At 30.1% G+C, this 27,474-nt stretch overlaps 1 protein-coding gene across 1 annotated transcript; it reads right to left on the bottom strand.

Annotated features, from left to right (window-relative positions):
• Positions 1 to 2,278: 2,278 nt before the first annotated feature.
• Positions 2,279 to 16,682, bottom strand: LOC129960556 (uncharacterized). The gene is made up of 3 exons (XM_056074045.1): positions 16,522 to 16,682; positions 5,276 to 5,513; positions 2,279 to 2,504 (listed from the first exon to the last, which is right to left on the bottom strand). The coding sequence occupies exons 2-3, from the start codon at positions 5,504 to 5,506 to the stop codon at positions 2,343 to 2,345; spliced, it is 393 nt and encodes a 130-aa protein (XP_055930020.1). The 5' UTR covers positions 5,507 to 5,513; positions 16,522 to 16,682; the 3' UTR covers positions 2,279 to 2,342.
• Positions 16,683 to 27,474: the final 10,792 nt, after the last annotated feature.

Genomic DNA, 27,474 nt, shown 5'->3' with positions numbered 1-27,474 from the left:
CTTACGTACAGCCGGCCACCTTTGTCTGGTATACTGTATTACTATCGGAGCAAACGTATTCTCTGTAGTGTGACTCGGGAGTCCAAAGAGGGGATGCCAGTTCAAACGCAATCCTCATGATCCGAACACTGCTCAGAATTACGTGATCTGTCCCAAAATAGCCCAAACGTTGCTTGAAAACGGGATGTTAGTGTAATATAATTTATCATCAGAGTTGGTACACGCACATCTCTGCGAATTAGAACAAAACCATTTTTTTCTGTATGTAGTTCAATATCCATTTCTTCGCCTATTTTTTCTTTACGAATTTTTCCCTTTCATTTTTAAAAATTCTTTTTTCTCATTTTCATTTCTAAGTAATTTCGTCTCTATGTTCTTTTCCCATTTCTTCTTTTTTAGGTGGGACAGTTGGGAAAAGAGTTTTATAAAAATGAAATCCACTCATTCTGAAGTGTATCTTTAGGGAAAAAAAAGTCAAATCTGATTTTTGTGGGAGCTTGTTAATATCAGAAAGCCAAACTGCATAAATTAAAAACAATTCAAGATAAATCTGATAAGTTGTAATATATTTCAATTTGTACCATACCATAGTTTGTCATTTTTATGATTAATAAAAAATAAAAATATTGTGATTAGGAAATGAATGGAAGCAACTTTTAAAATTTGATACATAGGAAAATAAATAAGTAAAAATTTTTGAAATGATTAACAGACTTATCTAAAATCAAAATTTATGAAATATCCCCCCCCATTAATTAACTGAAACAGAACAACATGTTCAGAACCTCTTTTGATCCATAGCTGATGTAATAGTGTCTATCATAAGAATGATATTTAGTGAAAATTTTGCTTTAAAATGTTAAAATTATCTTTGTAAAATTGTACCAAGTAACCCCGGACTCCCCTACCAATTAAAATACATTTGAGACATATTTTTACTGTGCAAAATGATAAATCACTGAAAACACTCTGAGGAAGAATTTCATAGATTTCGTTTAGATGATTCATACCATTTTGAAAAAGATTTTAAGGTTTAGATCAGAGCATAGTATTAGGGTGTCCGATAAGTTTCTTTTCTATTTCAAGTATGAAATAAGTACAAAATATTTACTTTTTAAGATATTATTCATTTTGTTATATAAGAATATTTTCGCTATATTACCTTCTTCCATCTCTCAGGAAGCCTCATTATTCCTTCTTTCCAAAATTGTTATGTTTTGGACAAGAAATAATTCTCGAGGTACTTTCATTTCGCCGATGGATTTAAAGCACTTATCACGAAGATAATTTTTTAAGGACAGAAAGAAGCAATAATCGGATGGAGCGAGATCTGGAGAGTATGCAGGATGCGGTAAAACATCTGAATTAAACTGTAAGAGCTTTTCTCTTACGACTAATGCACTATGTGGTCTCGCGTTGTCATGATGAAAAACAACACTTCGTCGGTTCATTGATTCAGGCTGTTTTTGTTATGGCAGCTTTCAATTAATCCAGTTGACAGTATTTCGTAGAATTTATTGTTTCACCTTGAGGAAGGAGCTCGTAGAAAATAACGCCTTTCCAATCCCATCAAAGGGAAAAAAGAACTCTTTTGGGGTGTAGTAGGGCTGTTGTACGACTGAAACCGATGATATAGACGGTTAATAGGTAAGCCTACATGTTTGTACAAACAGAGCCAGATAAGGCCATTCATAACGCGATAAGAAAGAAACTTTTGGGACACCCTAATATTTAATGTCTTGCATTACACTAGAAAATTTAACGTTTTAAAGTACTATGAATCGCATCAAATTATAGAAACAGGATCTAAAAACACGCCACTCTCTTTCAGTAGCTATTTTTCAGTATGCAAACACTTATTTAATAAATTTCTAACTATTCCATATGCATAATAATTCAATATTTTTGGAAATGCACAGATATCCCTAAAACGATGAAATCAAATTTTATTTGTAGATATATCAAAAAATAAATAAGATAAAAATAAACTTGTTATCAAAATTAACTTTCATCTCTTTCGTACGTTTGATATATTTCGTACCTTAGATGTTCTTGTTTCTCCATGTAAAGGTGGTACAAAAATATACCGCAGAATAGAAGGCGTAAATAAAGTAGTGGTTCAAAAATAAACTACTAGATTTTAAAAAGTTAAAGCCGTATGAGTAAGTTTCTATTCTTATATGGCTATATGATAGTTTTTGAACATTACTATTCATTGTTCTGTATATGGAAATTTTTACCCACCAACATTTTTACAATTCAATGTGGCAATTTTTTTTTAAAAAATTAACTTTATTAACAAAAGATAAAATAAAGGTGCAAAATAAAATCTGTACAAACGATTATGCAAGTGTCAGAGGTATGGGTTTCACCAGGCGCGATGCATCCGAGGCTCTCCTGGTATGGGAAGCAGATAAACTGGATTTCCGAGGAATGCTGCTTAAGCTTAGTCGGCGATACCAATCAGCATTGGTGATCTCCTCAGTAGAAGGTTGACTTTCTGCCTGTCAATTCAATGAAAAGAAACATTTTTCAAAAAAAATATAGAGTTAAAATAGCTCAAATATCTCTATAAAATAATGCCAAAGAAAGGAGAGAATATTTTTACGTAAATGTAATATTGCTTCTCTGTGCAATTAGTTTCAAGGTAAGGAGAAGAATTTTAGACATTTCTAACGGATGCTAGATCAAGAACCGTCATCTGACCAAGTTTCAAAATTAAGAGGTCCGTCCCCAAATAGTTCTAATGTTGCTTTAAAACGGGCCATTAATATAACTAAGTAACTAACTAGCTAGGTCAAGGATTTCCCCTTTTGGCGAGGAATTTGAAAATTCTGGCGACAAAAGTGCTCTCGAAAATACAAGAAATTTGGCGATACCTCTATTAGGATTGGGGAATGTAATCTTTTTGAAAACTTTATACCGTATCACGAAAGCTATGTTAGTGGAGGCGCACCCACTAACCGCACCCACTACCCAGGGTCAGTAAAACCGATTAATTATCCTTTGGAGTGTTAACAGTAGAATAGATTTTCCTGTTTTACTGAAAGCGTTATTAGGCTGTGTGCTATTTAGCTAGAGATTTGCTGTCCGCTTTTTGCTCATTTCATTAATACTACTGGCTTTAAAAAAGCTTCGGTTATATTATACTACCAGCGCTTCGAGTCTTCTTGTAGAATGTCGCTATTCGTTATCGAGCTTTCTGGATACAATCTAATCTAAAGAACGATGAAAGAATTTTGGAAATTAATAATGAGTAAGTTTAGTCATACACACTCATGATTCAATAAGACGGAATTTCTTATAAAAGAAAGGAAATCATTTTTTTTTAATCTATTCCTTCATAAGCTTTTCATTAAGATCTGTTATGAGCAGGACCCAAATTAAAATTATGGGTGGATTTGTAATTTCTTTCTCACTAAAAAGAAAATCATTGTTTTCTTGTGGTTTTCCAGCATATAGAGCATCCAGTAGAAGGACTTGTCACACCTCGCTGTTGTACTGTTGTCGCGGCGCGCAACTTCATAGCACAGACTGCGTTTCATTTACATGCAGTGGTATGAACACATTATCCTTACCATATTATTGCATAAGTTCGGAAATTTATTGACTGAGTGATTTTGATCTGAATTTATTGACTGATTGAAGTTTGACTGAGTGATCTGAAAAATCTGAAATTCGAGTTAGATGTTTGAAATATTTTAAGGTAATTAATTACTAAACCAATATGAATGACATCCATACGATTCGATATTATATGGAAGATGCAGAATTAAAGGGGAAAATGATCATAATATTTTACAACTGTGTTGGAAAAATATTATAAAAAGTAAAGAAATGATTTATAGAAAAAATTTTTTATTGTTAAAAATATGTTGAAATATAAAGAGAGAAAGAAAGCGAGCGAGTTAACATTTATTCTCTGTTTTCTTCAAAGAAAAACTTTCAACGAATATATTTGACTTTTGTTTGCATCTTGAATAATATGGTTTGATAAGGTTAATCCTTTAACGGACGCAAACCGTTTTCTATTCTTTCAAAATTCACATTTTATGCTATAATTGGAGAAAAGAAACCCATTTACGACAAAAAGAAGTATTTTTTTTTTAATTTGTTGTTGTGGCTGTTGTTTATAACAGAGGTGATAACATATTTACCACCTCCCAATACAACCAGCAATGATAATTTACTGACTTATTCAATGAAAAAAAATATAAATACAAATAATTTTACAAATAAATTTGCATTTTTGTAAAACTATTTATTATTAGTTATTTCAGAATTTAAAATATATTAATTACACGTCACATAAGTGGTAGGAAAACCAAATACAATGTAAATTAATTACCAAATGCATTATTTAACTATTCTGGTGAATCCACATAAAACAAGGAGCTGAATACAACGGAACAATATATGTTGAATATGACACTTTTGTCCGTTTCTAATGAGTTTTGGTGTTACAATGTTTGCAAGCCATTTTAAGGCGGTGGTAAGATATTTATCACCTTCTTAAAAAGGGTTAAAAATTAAGGAAAAAAGAAAATTAAAAATATGGAATGAAAGAAGCACCCACAGCTTCTAATAGGCTTAAAGTATGAAAACTGATATAAATCTTGTTACACATGATTACATTTTAAGAATTAATTGTTACAAAATTTCTAATTTAGGTGTGCTCAAAAATTAAATAATTTAAATGGACGACTTAAATTAAGAATTCAAGAAAAATAAATTACGAATCAAACATATGATTTTGTAAACATTTCATTTAAAATTATAAAGCAGAAAGTATTGACTTCAAATCATGAATGCACTCGAAATCTTTTTTTGCTTCGTAAAATTTCTTTAGATATAAAATAAAACTTGCGAATAAGAATTTGAAAAACTGATGAAGGTTGAACTCGTATATTTAATTCAAACATTGGATAAGTGGATAAGTAATACCTAAAATGACATACATAATGTAATATGTCGAGCGAAAAATATTACAAAAATCAAGGATTACTGCCTTTTCCTCTCGAAATCCACTTTTATTGAAAAACTTTGAACTTTCTAGATGATTTAATCTTAGGTTATTTTCTTGAAAATTTCCTTCTACGTATTATTTTGTGGCTGAAGTAAATAATATTACGGGCGAATGAATCGAAATTTTTCACTGATAAGAACGCTTCAAATTGCCTTATAGATAAATGATTTATGAGGTAACATTTGAACTTTCACCGAAAATTTGTAAAAGGGAAACATATATTTGAGTTTGTATTCATTTAGCACATACCTTTTCTTCCGTTAACGGAGCCTTTTCTTGATGCCCAGAGTATTCTGAAATCACCCTATAGTAGGGATGCTGACATGGCACAGGTCGACAAATTACCTGCGGTTCAAGGCACTCAGCGATCACAAGGGAGCTACGGAATTGGGGTTTCCGTCTTCTGTGACAAATGAACCATCCAATGATGAGAAAAAGGATTAAAGGAGTAATGCAGCCTACTAGAAGTATGCTATCCATGGTGAATCTATAAATAAAAAATGATTACGATATTCTCGCAAGGATCGTTGGCAGTAATGTTACAGTATGCATTATATAACAATATGTTGTTTTTAATGAATATAAAAGAGATCAATAAGTCCCGTTTTAGCAACAGAGTGCGTTTGGATGCCATATTGCTTATTGAGCATGCTTTTATATGAAGATTCACTTATTATCATTGCTTAATATTATCTTTCTTTCAAAATTCAACCATTAAAATAAACTCTTGTTCCTTCAACAGCATAAAGATGTTTTTATTCTTTATAAGCGGCATAAAGCATACCTCATCTTCTTATATAGAGTGTTCTTATTTGTTGAGTAATTAAATGTCTGGATATATTGCTCATTTGGCATTTTTATTGACGCAGGTGTTTAAAAACAGTCTGAGAAGAACGAGAATTCCTTAACGTTTCATTAAAGAAACCGAGTATTTAACCTACAATTACCTGAAGTTATTATCGTCATGAAAACTGTAAATTTTATTCCCCAGTATGAGAGTTCGTAATTACAAAGAATATTCAAAGTAAATTTCATCTATAAATGTTGAAAGAATTGATGAAAAACCCAGATAATCTTAGTAAATCTCAAACTACTGAATGCCAAGTATTTATGAATAAGCTAAAAAATATCTTTATTGAAGTATTTTGGTAAAATATTTAATCGAAAATTTTTAAATAGACTTCAATTATTTGTGCTCACTCCTTAAATTAGTAAATCAAGCATCCCCCCTCTTTTACAGTACATTAAATATTTCCTCTCTCTCTCTCTCTCTCTCTCTCTCTCTCTCTATATATATATATATATATATATATATATATATATAAACGTTTTATTCGTTTCTCATAGCTTGACTAAATAAAGATGTAGCAAAAAAATGGCAATAAAATAAGCATTTGAAAATGTATATTTAATACTCATATTAAGAAATTGCTTAATTTTGTTATAAAATTATTAAATGGTATCTTTAAAAAAAGCATAATAAGCATTAAATTTCTTTTTAGTAACGTATTTAAATAAATTTTCGTTTAAAAGAAGCCATGTAGCAGTCTGGGTCTAGGAAGTTTTTATGTAGTCTTAAGAATTCATTAAAATATTGCATCAGCTTCATCCTTCTTTCGAAAACATCTTTAACCACATTGAGATTCAGTAATGTTTCTTGACGCTTTAAATAAGAATATTCACTATGACAAAAATTTGAACTGAAGTTCAGAGAGCTAATGTTGAAATCGAATTTCTTCAATAAATTTAAAATTTTCTGTGAAATGAAATTTTTTATTATTTTTCTGAAAGAAGTAACGAGAACAAACGAACTTATTATTTGATTATGTAAATTCGTAGAAATTGAATTTTAAGACGATTTAATTTGTAAAGGTTCATTCCGAAACCTTGTTAAAAATTTCGTAAATGATGAGAATTGATTGAAATCAAAGATAAATGTCATCTTATTAGATGAAATAAATAGTATAAAAAACGTAATTAAAAAAAGGGGAATCTTTGGCCGAATAATACATTTTCTTTTTTAGTACTAAAATTTTACCGTTTCAATTCTCTATGGTGTGCTTTTTGGAAGCACTAGAAACATTTTGATAAAAGATTTCTAACAGATTGGACTTCTCATTTAAATATAATAGATAATATTAAATAAAAATTATAGCAACTGATTAAATGATCTTATTTATATTTCCATATTTCTATAAGCATTTTAAAAGCAATAAATCATTAAAAGGAACACTGACTGCAGATGAATTCTCTAATAATGCTTTAACATGCACCGTCACAAGAAACAAGCAGATGTTTGTCGGATCGTTCACTTCGGGCATTTTAAAAACCACTTTCGGTTTAAATAAAAACATTTTAAAGGATTATATTGTCTTTGTCATCTGTCGAGCACTTTATAAAGCCTCTAGTGGCCCGATTTTGATTATCGAGTCAGAGTTCCTTTTAATGATTCAACAATTCAACAATTCAACGAGTTCAAGATAATCGCGCTTCTTTTTTTCATTTTTAGTGCATCAAAAGATAATTCACATTACTCAATATTTTGCTCGCACTACATACTTCGTTCAAGTCTTTATGTCCGTCTATGTAATTTTATTTTTTCCAAATTATTCTTTTTTCACTGTGTGGATTCACTTCAGTTAATGTCATGACATAGAAAATGCGTCATTTCTTGATCTGCACATTGCTTTAGAAATGCAATGGCTCTGTTAATACAACCAATATTGGAACTGACTCTCACTAATGCTCTTTCTCCGCTATCTTCATACCGACCCCCTCCCCCAAGAAAAAAATCATCTTTTCTGTGGGTGTCTTGAAATCAATAAAAATTGAGTTCTTCAAATTTTATAATTTTTAAAGCATTAGCTTGAACACTGTCAAACACATTATTTAAATTTTATATAAATTTGCTTCCGTATTCTTTTTACGTAATTGATATAGGAAATGCAGTTTTTGTAGGTTGAAATCAATAAAAATACATCTTCATAATTTTTCCGACATAATGAGTTGTCAAAACTTGTAGGAATCGTTACCTTTTTCTAAAAAATGAGATTACGCTCATTATGTAATGTTCATTTTCTCTTTGGGACAGCTTACTCTTTCATAATTGTACTGTTTCCCTTGTGTTCACTTTACTTGTTTATTTTGTCCATGCAGATGACGTTTACGAGCATACTTTCCTGTGTGAAATCAGTTTCCTGATGTATTCCCTACCTCCCCACGAAATTTGAACGATAAGTTTTGAATCATCCTGTATATATGTGATCCATCATTAGTAATATAATCAGCAATGTACAACAGGCCATTTACGCGTATTTGTATACAAAAAGTTTTGATGTATCATGTTTTTTAGGCTGTAAGAATAAAAAAAAACCTTCATCAATGCATGTTCTTAAAGGACAAAAAGTATCAAAGCGTCTTTTTTAGAGAGTAAAAAAACATCAAGCGAAAAAAATCTAACAAGTATTCATGAAATCACCAATTAAAGATGGGTATATATTTATCTCTCTTTGCACTTCTTTCAAAAAATGATTTTTTTTTCTGCAGATAAATGGAATTTAAACATATTACTTTGTACAACTTGATTTATAATTATTATTTTACAAAGAATTCATTAATCGAATAATGGTTTAAGCAGATATTTAAAATTTGGAGTTGGCACTACTAATATACGCAAGACACTAATAATAATATATAATAAAGTATCCATTGCGCAGGCAATAAATGAAAAAAAAAAGATATACCAGAAAACATCAAGTAATTATTTTATGTTTACGTGGGGGCAAATAAATATATTGATGTTATGCTTCTCAAAAATATATTACAGACTTTATATATTTAAACTTTTGCTAATTGTTTATTTAAATTTATAACTAAAGATTCAAGAATTATTGATTTCTTCATATATTGATTAGGAAAGGAAGAAGATGGTTATTCGAATAAAAGTAAAAACAAAATTTTTGATTTCATTAAATAGAGTATTTAAAAGACCTGAAAAATTAAACATAAGTTGTAAGTTGCTTTATTATGAAAGATAATGTTTTCTGATAAAAAGTTAAATTTAGAGGAATGATGAATGTGTTCTCTTTAAAAAAATGCTTAAAAACAGCAACAACAAAAGTATAAAATACACTGAAAAACTACTACACAAAATGTTAAAAGATAACGAAAATAACATGAAAGAAATCATGCTTCTTTTTTTATTTAATATTACCTGCTGTTGAAAAGAAGCGTCTTTAATATTACTAATATACTTTTAAAAGAAAAATCAGACGAGAAAAAGCTTTATTTTAACTTCTTTGAACAACTTGATGACATTGAAAAATGTAAGATAGTGGAAAATTTTAAAATTGTAAACTTAATTCTGTATTTCCCAGGGATAAAAATATATTCGATTTATTATATCTATTAATACCGTTTTATCAAGATATTAAAATTTTGCTAGAAAATATTAATTAAAAGAAATTTAATGGAGCCGAAAAAAAATTGTTAAATCAACACAATCTGCGTTCGAAACACAACAGCCCAAACAATGCAAAATTTTGGAATAAATAGAGAGATTTGTTAAAAGAATTATTCAAGAAAATTTTTAAAAAATGAATAAATTTTTAGGAAAATAAATCCAGATGAAATTTAAACTATCAAAATTCAGCAAAAAATTTTTCTGCTGGAATAAAAAAATAATATTTAGTATCGCTTCTATTAAAAAAATTGTGTAAAAATAAACGAAATAGAAATGTTAAACTGCAAAATCCTTCCATTACATGCTTATTCTCTCTAATACCTAGAAATGATGTTAGTTGAATGTTGAGATGCCTTTATCTCAAGAACATCTTAATATTTATCTTACAATGATAACCAGAAAAACTAATATTTGCTTTCAAAAGAGAGCAGAAATGGGACACCAAAAGATTAAAAGAAAATTACTTGATTTAAATTACCTTTCAGTTGAAACTTCATTAAGACCATTAGAGTCCATTTTTAAGTATTGACATTTGTATCCGAGTTAGTTCTAGATTTGTGGGTCTTTCTATAACTTTTTTTAAATTTCAAAATGAGAATAATTGAGCATATCAAATAACTTTGAAAACAAAAGTAAGTTTTTGAAATAAATCGCAAGACTAATAAAATGGAAAGCTTGTTTAACTTAGATAATTTTTTATTATAAAAATAAAAACCAATAATTTACATCTTTATTTTAGGTATAGGTGTCCTATTTTATGTAGCATCTATTTAACTTTAATCATCACTATCTATGAAGAGTCAGATAAAGAAAGTTAAATAAATTATATGCATGCAAAGTAATCCATGGATCAAGATGGTCTGGTGTCTTGGATCAAATTGTCTGATTTCAGATGCGTCGATGTGGAAAAGAGCCTCATTTCAACTGTACGTCTTCGAGGCTTTTAAAGAATGTTTTATCATTCGTAGAGGTGAAAGCTGCTGCTCTAGAATAACTTGTCTTTACCGGCATTCTATTGGATAATTTTGCAGCGCTTCTTGTCATAAATGACCTTTTCTTCACGACACTTGACAGTTCGAATTTTATTATACTTTAATTTATACGCAAGACTTTTAACTTTCATTTTCATTGATCCGTAGTTCATCTTCGCCACTTTGTTTATATACTTATCTAAACAGAGCTGTTCTTTTCAGGCAGTTTTTTGAGAGTTGTACTGAACATTATATTTGAATTTCTCTTTTCCAGGTTTCTTAAAAATTGCCAAAGGCCGAATTAATGTTGTAAATTGAACATAATATATTTTACAACGCTTTCCGATAGAAATTTTCTTTTCTCTTTCACTATACACAGATTCAGTTGCTTACTCTATAACTTCAGGACCAATATATTTAAAGTTTTGTTCCATTTTATGTCATTGATATCTCATATATTTGGAGTCCGTATTACATGTTATAGGATGTTATTGAGGTACAAGGTACAAGAGGTAACAATTTAATGTTTTAACACGTATAATACTGAGAGGTTATGTCTGAACTTACAAACAGCATGTAGGCTTACTTACCATTTATATTGCAGAAGCAGGAACATAGTGGGAATCCTCAAATAATTCTTGAAATTTGTAAGTAAATAAATATAACTCTGCAAAAATGGTACCCATTTCATAACAAAAATAATTTTACAACCGCATTCATAAGTAAGACCTGACTAGAAAACAACAGCAGATTTCTACTGATGTAAGTACTAGTGATTATCGTTTGAGATAATTCAATTGTTTACCACAAGATGGCAGAGTAAGCTGAAATGAGGGTTAGTGATCCGAAGTATTTTCATGTCCAAAATGTAACAGCCTTTTTTTTTTTAAAATGCCAGAACAATTTCATTCCTTTATTTTTCCTACTGATTTGATGTTCTGTAAGCTTCTGATTAAGAGACGCACACAAAAGAAACATCAAACATAAAATGTCAGAAACACTAAGCATATACTCCGTAAAATAAATTAGAAACTTAATTGAATCAATTCAAGTGTTTTACTTAACTGCATTTGGCATCTCTAGAGGTTTAGCTGATTTACAGATGGAAGCGGTCACATTTCTTGGAATTAATTTGTTGCTATTCGACTTATTTGTTTTTCAGTAGTCATTGGGAATGCATTACTTTTTTCTGGTAATGAGAGATTTTGGATTTCAGAATCCAACAATTTCTGTCTAATTAAATTCAAAAGACAAAGCCTCTGTTTATTTTATATCGCATTGAAATAGTTTTATTATTTATTTATTTATTATTAATTCAAATTTAGTTAAACTATTCTGGATTATTTTCGCAACATAAGAGTAAGCCTATATTTGTTTTATATCACATTATTATTAATTCAAGCGAAGTTCAACTATTCTGAATTATTTAGCAAGAAAAATAACTAAGTGTACTACATTTATTATTACTATAGTTAAAACATTCAGAGAGATGAGCAACTGGGTTTTCTAATAGTAAATTGGTTGTTAGAACTGATATTTGTTAGTTTGTTCAGAGTGAAAAAATAGTATATAAATGAATTAAAATTAAGGGAACATAATTATCAAATGTTCATAAAAAGTTTTTGCATCAAAAATTTAAAAAAATAAGTTTAGTTTTTTTTTCATTTTTCGAGTTAAAGAAATAAAGAACCAAGAAGGTAATGATTATATTCATTGAATTCAATGAGTAATTTTAATTCATTCAACGAATTAAAATTATTCGTTGAATTTTTTTGGTAAACTATGATAGATTTCATCGTCAAAGGGGCAATGGTTACTTTAAAACCACAATCGAACGTGAAGGCAGAGATCGGTGATAACTGCACTCGATTTCTTGATATCAACTATCCAAAGTGCAATCCACACAGAAGTATCAAATCCTAAGTACCATTGGCAGAAGATGACCGAGTATCGGAATCTAGACTCCAACCGAAAGTAGATCACTTATTAAGCTGTTCATCACGTCCACCTATTTTCATTGAAGCTGGATAATTCCTTATTAGTGTATTGACTTCCATGCCCTAGATACTTGTTTAAATATATTTGACATTTTCAAAGAAAAATGGATTCGCTACTAAACAAGATATTGTACGACATCTCCACAATCTTGTTCGATATTCTAAATACCAGACGATACCGAGAAGATGTCGTAACTACATTTTGGAACATTTTGAGCTGATAGGGATCTTTCTGCATTGAGTTAAGGAAGTTTTGTGAAATCGGCTGTAAACTTATCCTTAAACTGGGTCTTTGAAAGACATCGCAAATATAGCAATTATTTTATTTTTATAGCACATTTCTCGAAGCATGGCAATAACAAATCGCAACGAACATTTCCGTAAAGAATTAACTCTTCATTTCATGATTTTTTTTCTTTTCTTGAAATAAATCAGAGTGATATAATTCATGCTCTAGATTAAAGGAAAAATGTTTAAAAAAATCCTAGTATAAATAATTACAAATACAAAATAATTAAAAAAGTGTATGATGAAAATACCCATCATCATGCAAATTTACATATTAAACTCATTACGAAATCTTCAATACTCCTCTCTTCTAAATTCCTCCACTCATTACCGCTTTTATTAGCAAAAAAAATCTCAGATTAGTTATAAAAATTATTCAAGAAATCACATGTTTCTTCCAACCACAACAAACTGCGGAATGCCAAGTTCAAACTTGCTATAATGATTGTGACATTTAATTTTTTCTTGACAGCTACGTTCTTTATTACGCAATAGTCGTGAAAAAAGTTGCCAGCAACAACCAATTTACAATACACCTGCTTTGAGTACAATTTTTTGTTCACTAAATGTTGTGATGGAAATTTCCATGATCATGCAAAGGGTTAAATTTTATCGCATATAATATCGAGTGTGTAAATTGTCGTAATTTTTATAAACTTGGGAAGATGAAAGAGCTATAATTAAAAAAAAATACTGTTTTCTAGAAAGAAAAATATTCAAATCGTATGCCTCAATGAAATTGTAATAGCAAGTCAATTACATGGTCAATTTTTTTATATTTTTCACATTATTATAAAATTTTAAGTGGGATCCTTCAAAATTATCAGTCTAAAATACTAACTGCTTTAAATACGACATTAAAACTGCATCACTAAAACCAAATGTGGGGAATTCTTGAAATGTGACTTTACAGCAATTTTTTGCTGAAAAAAAAAATGATTTGTGAATATGGTAGTCCTCATTGAATCAGAGGATGAGTGTTTGAAAATCAGAATGAGAACCAAAGTATTTGATATTTTTTTGGAAGAATATCCACTATTGTTGAGGACGGCATTTTAAAGAATAATTTCTTATAGAATATAATCTAATGCATTTTATTGTAGTCCTGTTGTAATTTGAATTAATTAAATATCCCTTTTTAAAATTTACCTAAATGAATTTTATAGATTTATCATTTTTAGTATGCAGTACAGTATGTATATACATTAGAGTATGATTATAAATGATTTGCAGAACTATTGAAAGAAAATAAAACAAAGCACAAGCTTGTTGTGCGTCGAAATTATAAATAACAGTTGAAAGTTTAGTTCAATAGAGTTCTAAGTGTTCATTGTATGCCACTCCAAAAATACAAACGATATTAAGAGGATACGGTAGTTTATTGCATACTTTTTCAGCATCTTTGATGTGCACTTTGAAAGCCTGCAGAGTTGCATGCCTACAGTTCGTTAACGTCGTTTGTAAAGGTGAAACAAACACCTGTTTGATGTAGCGCAAAAAAAAAAAATAATCAAGTATTGCCATATACGCATATCTGTATCTTTTCGAAGTTTCACACTAAGCACGCATAAAAAATTGTGGGATGAGTTATCGTACCGTTTCGATATCCTTTGCCTTTCTGAAGGGGCTCACATTGAACACTTAATTGTGTTGAATTTAAACTTTCAACTGTTATTTTTGATTTCTGATGAATAATAAGGCTGTAATTTGTTTTGTTTTCGTTTAACAGACCTGTAAAGTCGGTATATTAATTTGTAATCATTTTGCATTATAAATACTTTGATTAAGGTTGAGTTTCACTAAACTAAAATAAGCGCAAATAAAAACGAAGGATTTTCAGTAGGAAAACATATAAATGGTAATAATTATGTTTATAACAAAATAATTATATCAATAGACTACTCCATGAATATCATTCTCCAACACGCGTTATGTTATTTTTTGAAGTCGAAGAGCTTGAGGGTTCGTTTGTTTTTAAATACATAATTCAGCTATTTTTAGAACAAATGTGTAATTTTGAGTTTTCAGAACAACGTTTTGAAAATTCTCATGGAGAAATAAAAACGTTGCACAGTGAGAATAACGTTACACATCGGTTAATTTTATTTGTGAATTTTTTAATATCAAATTATAAACATTTTTAATTTTGCTATTTGCAAGATATGATAGAAATTTTTTAAAAATGACAGTTTATTTGAGTTTATTTTTGTAAATACTTATCTCCTTATTTCTATTATAATTATTGCAGTTTTGAATCCATGATAAAATTAAATATTTACAAAATTTAAAGAATGTGTTTGTAACGTTTATTTTTAAAAAATATTTTCTTCGCTTACTGATTGTTTTGTAGTGCAAAACAGCTAATATCACTATTTTTAAGTTATTTTTTCCATCCGAAATAAAAATGCAAAAACAGTGACATCTTACAATATAACATTTACGGAAAACATTTTTTAGCATTTACGATAGTAACAAAAGCAGATAAGGTAACATTTAATGCATTAAATATCTCTTCCATACTCATTTTGAATGCCAACTTAGAAATTTTTATTTGAAGTGTATAAAATGGTTCACTAATTACACTGCTATGTATTGCATAAAATAATGTAATAACTACTAATAGAAATAAGCTGATTTTTTCGTAGAAAGTTGCTTTTCTCATAAATTTATTAAAAATTCATTGTCCTTTTTAATTAAAACATTTTAAGCATTAATTTTTATACCACACTTTTAAAATGAATATAAAACAATAAGTATGGGTAGACCGTTTCAATTTACCAAATCAAAAACATTCAGTCTATTAGCTTCAAACTGTCCATAGTTTTATTTTAATAGATGAATTCTTGACGATAAGGCGCATTGCTATCAAAAATATGAAAAATAATAATAGAATATGTTGAATTCAAAAAATTTTGACCGAATTAATTTTCAAAGAATTTGATTTCCTAACAAACGACATCTTGCATTTAACAGTATAATGATCAATGCAAGAAATAATGCTCAGCGATTCCTTTTAATTTTTCCCGAGAATGAATCATGAAATATTTTTATCCAATAGCAATTTAAAATAATGCTAAAATAATAAACTATATTTAAATATGAGATTTATGTTATAAGAAAATAGACAAATGTCTGCTTTTAGAAAATTAGAAATGCTTATTGCAAATGTCCCCTCAGAATATATGCTGTTTAAATTTGAACCTCAAATCTTCAAACTCCTGAATGATTTAATCGTCGCTTTTAAATTATGTTATAAGAAAATAGACAAATGTCTGCTTTTAGAAAATTAGAAATGCTTATCGCAAATGTCCCCTCAGAATATATGCTGTTTAAATTTGAACCTCAAATCTTCAAACTCCTGAATGATTTAATCGTCGCTTTTAAATTATGTTTTGTAAACAATACAAAAGAAACAAAATATTCTCAATTCCTTTTTGTATAAAGGTAAAAGCACAGTAAGCAATATTATTATATATTATAATCAATATGATTAATCGCTTCTTATTAATGCTAATCGCAGTTTTTACAACTAATAATTGATTAATCACATTGACCATAACATACAAAAATATGCATAAAAAATATCTTGAGCTTGTCTATCAAAAATGAATCTCTAGCATTCATAAATGGAGAATTTCTTGAAAATTGCTTTTTTTCCCCTTGTTAAAAATATACCATTCAAATGATGTTCAGAAAATTTTTCTTTTGGTCTGAAAGCATTTCATCAATCAGCCAAAGAATATTTTTGAAGGAATTTCAAAAGAAGTGGTATCTTACCTGCTTTAAAAAGTAAACAGCATGCTTCAGATTTCAGTCACTCATATTCGTGATAGCGGACAAAACGTCTCTTTCACAATGTGCAGACAGATGAGAATTTTTCGACATTTGCCTTTCTGAACTGCACCTGTGCAAATAACCCACATGCTGCACCACGTGATCTGATAAGAGGATTTCTTTATCACTTTTTGTGTTTATAGAAAAACATTAAACATCAAGTATTTCCTGAAACTGATGGAGATAAATAAGAAGCTATGCTTGTAAAGACATTTAAGTTGAACGCTCGTTTTTTTTTCTTTTTTATTTGGCTGTGATGAGTCAGAATATAAGCCATTAAATTATACACATGATAAAATTTCTTTTAGGCAGTATAAAGATGATAACGAAAGCGTGAGAAACATTTATGATACTTCAGTTGTGAGAGTTGCAACATTTTTTTTTAATTAAAAATTTCACTCTCGAAACAGGATTGATTTCTTTCCAATTTTAAGAAAAAAATATTAGGGTGTTCTATAAGTTTCTTTGCTATTTCTAATATGAAATGAATACACAATATTTACTGTTTAAGATATTATTTATTTTTTTATATAAGAACTCGTTTGCTCTATTACCTTCTAACATCTCTCAGGAAGCCTCATTACGCCTTCTTTCCAAAATTGTTGGGTTTTGGACAAGAAATAATCCTCGAGGTGCGCTTTTATTTCGCTAATGGATTTAAAGCGCTTATGGCGAAGAGAATTTTTTTAAGGACAAAAAGAAGTAATAATCGGATGGAGAGAGATCTGGAGAGTATGCAGGATGTGGTAAAACACCCGAATCAAATTGTAAGAGCTTTTCTCTTACGACTAATGCAATATGTGGTCACGCTTTGTCATGATGTAAGACAGCGCCTCGTCGGTTCTTTAATTTCGGCCGTTTTTCACTATAGCAGCTTTCAATTTGAGTACACGGTACAAACCTCGTCGACAGTATTCTTTACACTGTCATATTTTTTGAAACAATCAAGCATAACATGCCCTAAATCTCGCCTATCCCTACTAATGTTTAAAGCTGTGGATGAAAGTCTTTAAAAAGACTGTAGCACAAACGAAACACGCTGTAAAAGAGCTCTGGGACGACTGAAACCGATGACATAGACTGCTAACTGATAAACCTGCATGTTTGCACAAGCAGAGCCAGATAAAGCCATTCATAGCGCAATGAGAAAGAAACTTTTGGGACACTCTAATATCTAACACTCTTTTCTCTGGGATCTTTCTAAAAGTTATGAACACGTTTCTTTATTAAGCTACTCTTTAGATATTATTTGATTCTCAATTCCCATCTTTGGAATAGCTACAACTGATAAACCTCAAACCGATAAGTTTTCAACTGATAACCAATCCTTTTTTTATTAGATTTAGGGCTGAAGGTTCAGACAGAGATGTTTTCATTTTCTACCTGATATTTTTCTCTCTATTTTTGTTGCCCTCTAACATTTCTTTTTTTTTTTGTTTCAAAACTTTTGAAATTTTTTGTATACGTATTCTGATTCACGTAAGAGTTTGGAAGAAAGGAAGTGGATTTCCCGAAGAATTAGTTGAATAAAGAAAGGAAAAGATTAATTAGTCGAATTAGGAAAGGAAAGGATGAATTATTTGAATAAAGAAAGGAAAGAAATTAAACTTCAAGAATTTAGTGCACATCTTGAGTACTTTATGGTTTGAAATAATAAAAAGTAACTTTATTCCTTCTTTATGAAATTAAAAAGTTGTAAGCAATTTTCGTTAATTTTTTATATTTCGTTAATTTCATTTATTTTTTATATTTCTCATTTTATATTGCTTTGAAAAAAAATATTTCTATGCACAAAAATGATAATCTTAGAGGAAAAGGAATCTACATCAATTACCCAAAAACATATGCCCAATTGAAAGAAATATTCCGATTGCTAGAAAATAATACTTATCTCCTGTTGGCAAACTTAGTTTAGTTTGCTTATATTAACGTCCAGTTTTTAAAGCAACACTAATGCTATTTCGGGGCGGACTTCGTAATTTGGAACGATGGTCGGATGACGAGTGAGACGCCTGAGCTGGTACACCTTCTCCAAACTTACACAACACACCAGCTGAAGGACGTTTGGCATCGACGGATTTGAGATACACCAAACCAGTTTACAAGGCGGTTCTTCTGTGGAATCGGGTTTCGAGCCTTAAACCCTCCAGTTCCAAAGCCAAGACCTTACCATCAAAGCCATTATGGCCTCTTTCCTGTTGGCAAGAAAGCAATAAATGAAATAAAAATCAATTTGTACTCCAACATCTAGAGAAATTTCCCAGCACGTTTATTTCCCCCCTGATTAAATGAACAGAATATATAATTGTTTTATATTTTCGTAATGTAACGAACTTTTACCAATTACTATATAATAATCTAAGCTATGAGTAATTATTGTATTTTAAATGAAATTTACGTTTCACCAAAATGATATATAATCTTAAATCTCGTATTTCTTAATAAGTTGTTCTGCCTAGCGTCTTTTCAGTAGATAAATATAAGAGCCTGTATCATTAACTTCATTATCAGCAAAATATTATGTACATTTTCATTTTGTCTATGCGTTAAAATTTTGTTCAAATAGTGAAAGAGTTTTGGGCATTGTCTTGCGAAAATTAAATAAATTCAGTAGTTAATTAAAAGTTGATTTATTGGCATTACGAAATTAATACAATTAGTTTGATGAGTGAGTCAGCTATAATTTTAAATTATATATATATACAGTACACTCCAAAGTATACAGCCTAATGTGGCGGAGGGTAGGCCGAATAACAAAAAAGCCGGATAGGCCGGATTCCATGAACACATTACTTTGCCACATCAATACTAGAATACAAAATTTTTATATCAAAAATCACTGTTACAATGTGCACTTTCTCATTTCATATAAAGTACTAAGCCCACCATTTGTCTCAAACTACATAGAATGTGAATGATTCATTGGCAATTCTATGATTCATTGACTGTAGCCCATTGAAACATAGAAGCAGTTATCAATAATGTGTCAAAATAGAAGGCCCTGTACCGGTAGTTTATATATGTTCATATACTGCCCTGCAAGTTTCAAAAATTTATTAGAGAAAAAAGTAAGTTAAATGGTATAAACTGTTCACATTTTAACTGTAATTTTTACTGTGGCATACTTAAAAAATCATTAAGCAGAACAATTGAGGTCTGTTGCACACAGACGAAACAATGAACGACGAGCAGAACGCTGCTCTTTTTCTGCCACAACTTGTATTATGTACACGACACGTAAAAGGATCGTAGTAGACGCTCGCTTCCAATTCCTTGGCAATGTTGTCAATGAAACGCCTTGCCTTTCTCATTTAATTACGATAAAAGAAAATTAGGCCGGATAGTCACGAGTCGGATACTCAGGAGTGCACTGCATATAAAGAATAAATTTATACATGTTCAAAATTTTGTTTATAACGTTTTGTTTTATAATCTGCCAGAATTTTTTTTTACAAATTAAGTAACTATTATTAAATATGGGAAAAATAATTATTAAACGATGTTTCATGTACGATTTATAAGTAAAATTCTAAGTGATTCTCAAAAGAGAATTAATGTCATGAACACTTTTTTAATAATTCTACAATTAGAAAAATATAAATTTACTTAAATTTCAGTTTCGAGAACTAAAACATTTGTCATAAAACATAGTTTTGAAAATCTTTTTATAAAACACGAAAAAATAAACCTACGATTTTAATTTTAATAATGGCGATATATGGAATCGAAGAATATAGAAATGCAGTTCAAGAGAATATATACCGAATTTGCAAGAAATAAGTTATCCACTTCAGAGGGCTCTAAAATGCGTTCTATTGGTCCAAATAAGATAAAATATGCACAACAGATTATTCAGATGATGAGCTTTACATTTACATTTAATTACATTTACTTTACATTTACATTAAAAAATTTAGTACAAAAATTCACCAATAGATGGCACTGTAACACAAATGACGTTTATTCGCATATATTAAAAATATGAAGTATAATTTGCGCTACAGCGCATGTCTATTACCACTTTTCTTTGAATAAAAAGAAGGTGGATTTTGCACGAACATTAGTTTCTTCTCTTTTCGTCATGCCTAATTTGCAAGAAAAAGCGCTACTGTTGAAACTGTTCTACCAGAACCAACAAAACTCCGTTGCATTTCTAAAAGAATTTCGTCGTATGAATCAGATACGAAGAGGTCCAATGTTTCCAGGTGCCCTACGCAAGATGATGCAGAAATTTGAAAAAACTGGGAAACTTGACATACTTCCAGGTAGAGGACGAAAAAAAATCCCGTCTTCCAACGTCGAAAACATTGCGACCGCGTTCGTCGAAGCCAGCAGTCATTCGCCGCTTAATAGATTTGCCAGTTGTTTTCCGTGTTCTGGATATGCCATATTCAACTGTACGAAAAACCATACGGCAGACTTTGCATTTTTATCCATACAAAATTAAGTCTGTGCATCTGTTGCAGGACAGAGACTTAGAGGTCCGTAAAACTTTTGCACCTCAGTTCCTTGCTCGATGGTGGGTGACACAACTTGGTCATGGAACATTCTGTGGAGTGACGAGGCCAACTTTTGCCCAATGGGAAAGTTAACACTTACAACTGTTGAATTTGGGCAGAGGAAAACCCTCACGTTATTCAGGAACAACCCTTGCATCCTGAAAAAATGACAGTATTGTGTGGTTTTACAGCTACCTTTATCATTGGACCGTATTTCTTTGAAGAGATAATTTCAAATGGAATCCAAGTATGTTCCATCACAGAACAGAACGCCGTCTCATACCCCCGTATCCGTGACCATTCTGGTCACTGAACGGTTTGGTAGGCATGTTACGGGAATTTTATTTAATTAACAAAATATTTACAGTAGGAAAACGAAACAAAAATAACTATTTACAAAATTTACAATTATATAAGAAATTATATTATGGTGAGACCGTTTACATAATTTTTCAACTTAGAAATATAATTTGTAGTAATTAACTTAGAAATATAATGCAGATTGAGAGATAAAATTTGTAAAAATATACATATAATCTGTGTTCACATTTTTTATGTTATAGTAGATCAGGATGCAGTTAAAAAAAATCAGATGGAAAATGATTTGAAAAATGGAAATGAAGACAATCTCTGTTTGATTGAAATGTGTGACAGGAGACTGCAGTGCTTGTTTTTTCCCTTAGTCTTTTTTGGTAGGAGACTTGATGTTGAGTGCTATGGAGGCGAGAATAGGTCTCTATTTCCACTTATAAATTTAATTATACTGTGGATTTTTTGCCTGGAAAGGAAGTTGCCGGCGACTCTTTTCAGCCATTCCTGTTCATGGCTTGGTGATGGTTTTTTCATATGCCAGGAGATTGTAAGGATGCATTCCGTAGCATAATGAAGTGCGGTGCCTATCCCACCACAACTGCACTGGTCACTCTCAGACAGGTTGAACCTTTTGAGGTAGGCAGGAAAAGGGCCGTGTTCTGAGAAGAAAATAATTTCCTCTCTGTTCCAGTTAGTGGGATTAAGGTTGACTGAAGGTAGGATATTAAAAATTTTTCTGCCTGTGACACCATTGCTCCAATATCCTTGCCATTCTTCAAGCATGTCTTTCCGGAGGAGGGCTTTTATATGTGGTTTTGGTATCTTTGTTTGCCTATAAAATTGCCCATTTTGCGTTGCGTCCTTTGCCAGTTGATCTGCTTTTTCGTTGCCTATATTGCCCGCATGTGCTTTAACCCATGAAATTTTTATTGTTGGTTTTGAAAGCAGGACACCAAAAATTTCTCTTGCTTTTTGGTTTGTGCTCTTTGGATTTGAAGATGCCATGATACTAGCTCTATTGTCAACATGTATTTTAAAAGTATTGTTGTTTGAAAACTGAGATGTATATTTTACTGCTTCATGAAGTGCAGTGAGTTCAGCTTGGAAAACGGTATTTTTGTCATTCAATTTGGCAGACCAGTGGTAGGAATCTGTTCCATCACAGAACAATGCTACCATGATATGCTGAGGGATTTCCCAACTCTTCTACAGCGTGGATGCCTTCAAGGCATCATTTTCATGTAGGATGGTGCACCACCTCATATTGATCGTCGTGTAAAACAATAAACAGCACTTCACAGAAGTACGAGTTATCAGCTGTCATTTCCCAATAGCACGGTCTCCTCGCTCGCCGGACATCACCCCTTGTGACTTTTGTTTGTGGGGTTATTTGAAGGACAATATCTATCGTAAAGACCATAATATCTACCAGATCTGAAGGACAACATTCAGCGCCTTATTCTTAATATTCCGGTAGACTCACTCCGGTCATCTATAAAAAATATGGTTCTCCGATTAGAGAATATTGTTAAAAATAAAGGAGGATATATTAAGCAATTTTAATTTTACTTTATTTAACAATTATAAACCATATTAAATGGTTTTATGTGTATTACAATGCCACCTAACGGTGAATCTTTGTGATAACTTTTTTTTTATTTAATAAATGTAAAGTGCATCATCTCAATAATCAGTAGTTCAAATTTTATCTCATTTGGATTAATAGAACGCATTTTAGAGCCCTCTGAAGTGGGTAGCTTTTTTCTTGCTAACCTTTATATATATATAAAAATCAACCTAAACTTTTTTTTATCAAATTAGAGTCAATTTATATATATATATATATATATATATATATATATATATATATATATATATATACAAGGTTAGAAGATTTATCAATTAGAACAGAAGGTTTATCAATTATTAGAAGGTTTATCAATTCGAACAGTTTTTAATATAAAATTAAAATTGTTTAATGAGTTTGAATTCTTCTTACTTTAATATCAAGTTGAAAGATTTCGCTGAATTAATTTTTCAAAGGAACTTTTAAAATGCATCATTATAAAGAAATACTTCAAGAATTCAGATCCTTTTTTCGCCGTCAAATTAATTCTAAGAAAACTATTTAGAAAAGCAAAGCCACAATAACTGAAAATATAACAAAAAAAATGTTAGAAAATATTGATTAAATACCCTCATATTTTAATGCTTAATAATATTACCTAATTAAATTAATTTTTTGAAAATCCTAAAATATTGCTTTAAAATTAAATAAAGACTAAAATGCCGTACTTAAAATATAATTTGGCACTCAACTTCAGAATATGAAAATATCGAGATTTTTTGAAATGAAATGTATATTTTTTATTTCTGTTCTGAAATTCAATGAATTTATGTAATTGTAGAGACGTTGTTCGATTAATTATTCATTGCCAAGTACTGTGAACCAACTAAACTGTCGAATAAATTTTATTTTCTATATACCATTGAAGAATTAGTTTTCAAAACCATCTATAATGGTTTTTTTAAATAAAAAATCAACGCACTTCAAAAACTGTCAAATTTCCTTTCTTTATCTTTCTGTATTTAGAATTTACAACGAAATAAAATTAATACAGATTCAAGAGAAAGTAAAAAAAATCCGTTAATATTTTTTATTCGGTCAACACCATTTTTCATTACAGCAAAGATTTTATTGCTTATAATTTCTGCGCTTAGCACTTTTATTTTTAATGAAATTTATTCTTCATTCTTCGCCTTTAGTTTAATTCACATCAAATTTATCAGCTTTTTCAAAACACGAAAATTTTTTTTTGCAGAGTAAAGAAAGTAAATAAAAATATGCTCAAATGAGCTTATTTATACATGATTTCTTTCCTTCAGACACTAAATACGGAATGTTTTAGTTTTATGAAATACACAGATCTACTCTTAGGATTCGTTCCTTATCTTAAAAGCTTATGAATAAAAAAACCATTACAAACATTCACGAGTCGATTGTCAATGTGAGACCAATTTAGCTTAGGAAACTTAGGGTGATTTGAATTTTAGAAATTTCGAGATTAAATGAAAGAAAAAAAAATTCTTCGTTTTTATTTTTGTACTCTGAAATTAATGTTCAACCCTATGCAAACAAACATAATTACACATTAGAATTAATTAATGTTGCTATTTTCTTTAAAAGACATAGCGACACCTTGCCATTTGCGATTTTGTAAATAGATGTTCACAACTAAAACGTAACGTGGTATTGTATTGTCTTCAAAGGTGTACAAGAAACACCGTATAGAAAACACTATAAAAAAAAGGCTAAATAGAAAAATAGTAGAATATCCGAATTTCCTCAGTACATTTATTTGGAATAATATGGAGCTTCATTCATTGTTTCTTCAACTAATATTCAGTGTACTTTTTATATATTTTAAATTGTTTTTCATAATCAGGAAATCAACATCTTTGGAATACCAATTTGAATGCTCTGTTCATGCTGGTTGCCTGCGTCAGTTCAAATTATTGAAGAAATGACATGCAAGAATCCTTGCATAATTTCTAGGAAGTGAATTACCAGAATGAAAAACTATCTACCTTTTCCACCATGCCTGTTTATCAATTCCAAGCTCAGAATAAATACAAAAAAAAAAAATTGGCCCAATGAGCAGCTAAAGAAATTTTAGCCAATCAGATTGTTCTAAAATAGATGGTTTCGAGTCCTGCCATTTCCAAATTTAAGCCTTCTTTGTAAGATGATAGAAATTTCCATCATAACATTTAGTGAACAAAAAATTGTACAAAAAACAGCTGTACTGCTGGCAAACAGGTGTTGTTGCAAGCAACTTCGCAACCTTTTTTCACGACTATTTCGTAATAAGGGACGTAGCTGTAAAAAAAAAAAATCAAATGCCACAATCATTATAGCAGGTCTGAACTTGCCATTTCGCTGTTTGTTGTGGTTGAAAGAAACGTGCCATTTCTTGAACTTTTTTTATAACTAATCTGAGATTTTTTTTGTTAATAAAAGCGATGATGAGTAGAAAAAATGTTTTTTTTTTTTTTTTTGTGTGTGTGTGTGTGTGTGTGTGTGTGTTTCTGCGCAATTTATATCGAATATCCCAAATATTCTTACCCAAACCATGTGACAGTGTTTTTCCCTTCTAATGTATAACGAAATCGATTTTTACTAAATGTTTATTTTATATTATTTTTGTAGAGAAATTTAGAAAAGAGGGACATAGAAGAGTGGCCAAAACTAGGTGGGTCACTCCGGTGCAAATACCCTCAATGTAAAGAGTATTTTTTCTACAATTTCATGCAGTAAATGTGGAATTAATTTGTGCCTAAATAAGAATAATAAAATGATACAAAGATATATTTTTAAAAATTTATTTTGTACTGAGCTTAACATGTAAATTTGCATGATGATGGATATTTCCATCATATTGTTTTTCAATTGTTTTATATTATATTTATATTAGGATTTTTTTTAAACATTTTCCCTTTAATCTAGAGTAGGAATTATATCACCCTGATTTATTTCACACACACACACACACACGCGAAGAAATCATGAAAAGAAGGGTTAAAATAAAGCACGAAGAAGTTTCTTTCATTGGATTGGCTGATGTTCTACGATGTTCACAGCATAAAAAGTCATCAGCATTTAATGGCAATTTAAAAAAATAATGCAATACAGATGTTAAATGTGATAAATTAAAAAAAATTTCGAAAGGAGTTAGCTAATTTATACTGAAAGAAGAACATTTGCAACTTCAAAAATATCGGAGGTTGCAGTACTTCGAGATTATTTGGATGAATTTAAATCATTACAATAATATGTTGAAATTCGCCCAACTGAAAATGAACATCCAATGCATAATATCATTGGAAGAAATAACTCACATTTTCAATGTTTCAGTGAAAAAAAAATGTCGAATATAAAAGCAAGAATAGATGTAAAGCGAGGAAATTCTAATCTTTGTAGCCAAATGCATATCGTCTCTCAAAATCAAAAGACAGATGTCGAAGCATAATACAGCCAGAAAATAATCTTCCCCATCTTCCATATATGAGAATGGAAGTTTGTGTTCATAGTTAGTACAACGCCAACCTATATAGTAACCATATAATTTGAGATGGTCTATTATGTAGTTTAAATGTTGTTATAGTAATTGTTTAGAAACGTACTTAAAGAAATAGAGATAAATACAGGAACCAAAACCATTTCTATGGCTGTACACTGGTAGTAATTCGCTTACATATTCTAGAGCAAACAAAAGTAATTATAAGTTGTTAAAATAGCTTTAATTCAAATATTCGTGACTTGTTCCTACGTGTGAAGAGAATCGGTGTAGTGTGCGATAGGTATAATCTCTTATCTGATTATCGCCGATTTAGAGAAAAAGGAATAGAAAACCATGAGACACCATTCATAAAAATTCCTTTCAATTACAATGAATTTTTGTTTAGATAAGAATAATAAAAAAAACAGTTATTTCACTTCTCAGCGACATAACTTTCATGGGAACAATACGAAGAAAATATAATTGTTTGCGCACCTGAAGACAAAATTTAGATTACCCAGAATTTCATATATCTGCCATGAAGAAGCAGATGGTTTGTTTTCCTACCCGTAAAGCAAGCAGTCGAAAATGGTTATGGCCGTATCAATATAAGGGCAATGAATTCAATTGTGAAATATTTTGGCAATAACTTTTTTTTTTTTTTTTTTTGCAATGCGAAATGTTAAAGAACTTTGTATTGATTTTCGCTCTAAAATAAAGATAGAATGATTATTGTTAATGATATTTTACCCATTTTCATTGTTCTCTGAAATATATAATTATCTGTACATATTTCATTCGATCATAGAATTGATACTGTTTCAGTATCATAAGTGATAAAAAAACATGGAAGCAGTTTTATAAGTAAAAACGAGATATGATGAGTCTCCTTGATTGCTTTTGCAGAGAGCGTTGACTGGTAAATCTCCAAGCGAGTCGCTTACGTACACTGTTCGAAATTTGTTGTTGTTCTATATGCTGCACCATTACAATTAAAGTTATGTTAGAAAAGATGGAACCAATGA

Source organism: Argiope bruennichi, chromosome X2 (genome assembly GCF_947563725.1).
Source record: "Argiope bruennichi chromosome X2, qqArgBrue1.1, whole genome shotgun sequence".
Classification (NCBI taxonomy): Eukaryota; Metazoa; Arthropoda; class Arachnida; order Araneae; family Araneidae; genus Argiope; species Argiope bruennichi.
The sequence above is the reverse complement of the archived record's forward strand: the minus strand, read 5'-3'. Positions and strand labels throughout refer to the sequence as shown.

Excerpts from the sequence above, each read along its gene's own strand:
- LOC129960556 (XM_056074045.1), bottom strand. The coding sequence starts at position 5,506 with ATGGATAGCATACTTCTAGTAGGCTGCATTACTCCTTTAATCCTTTTT. Across the intron at positions 2,505-5,275 it reads CTCCGTTAACGGAAGAAAAG|GCAGAAAGTCAACCTTCTAC; the intron begins GTATGTGCTAAA and ends TTGAATTGACAG.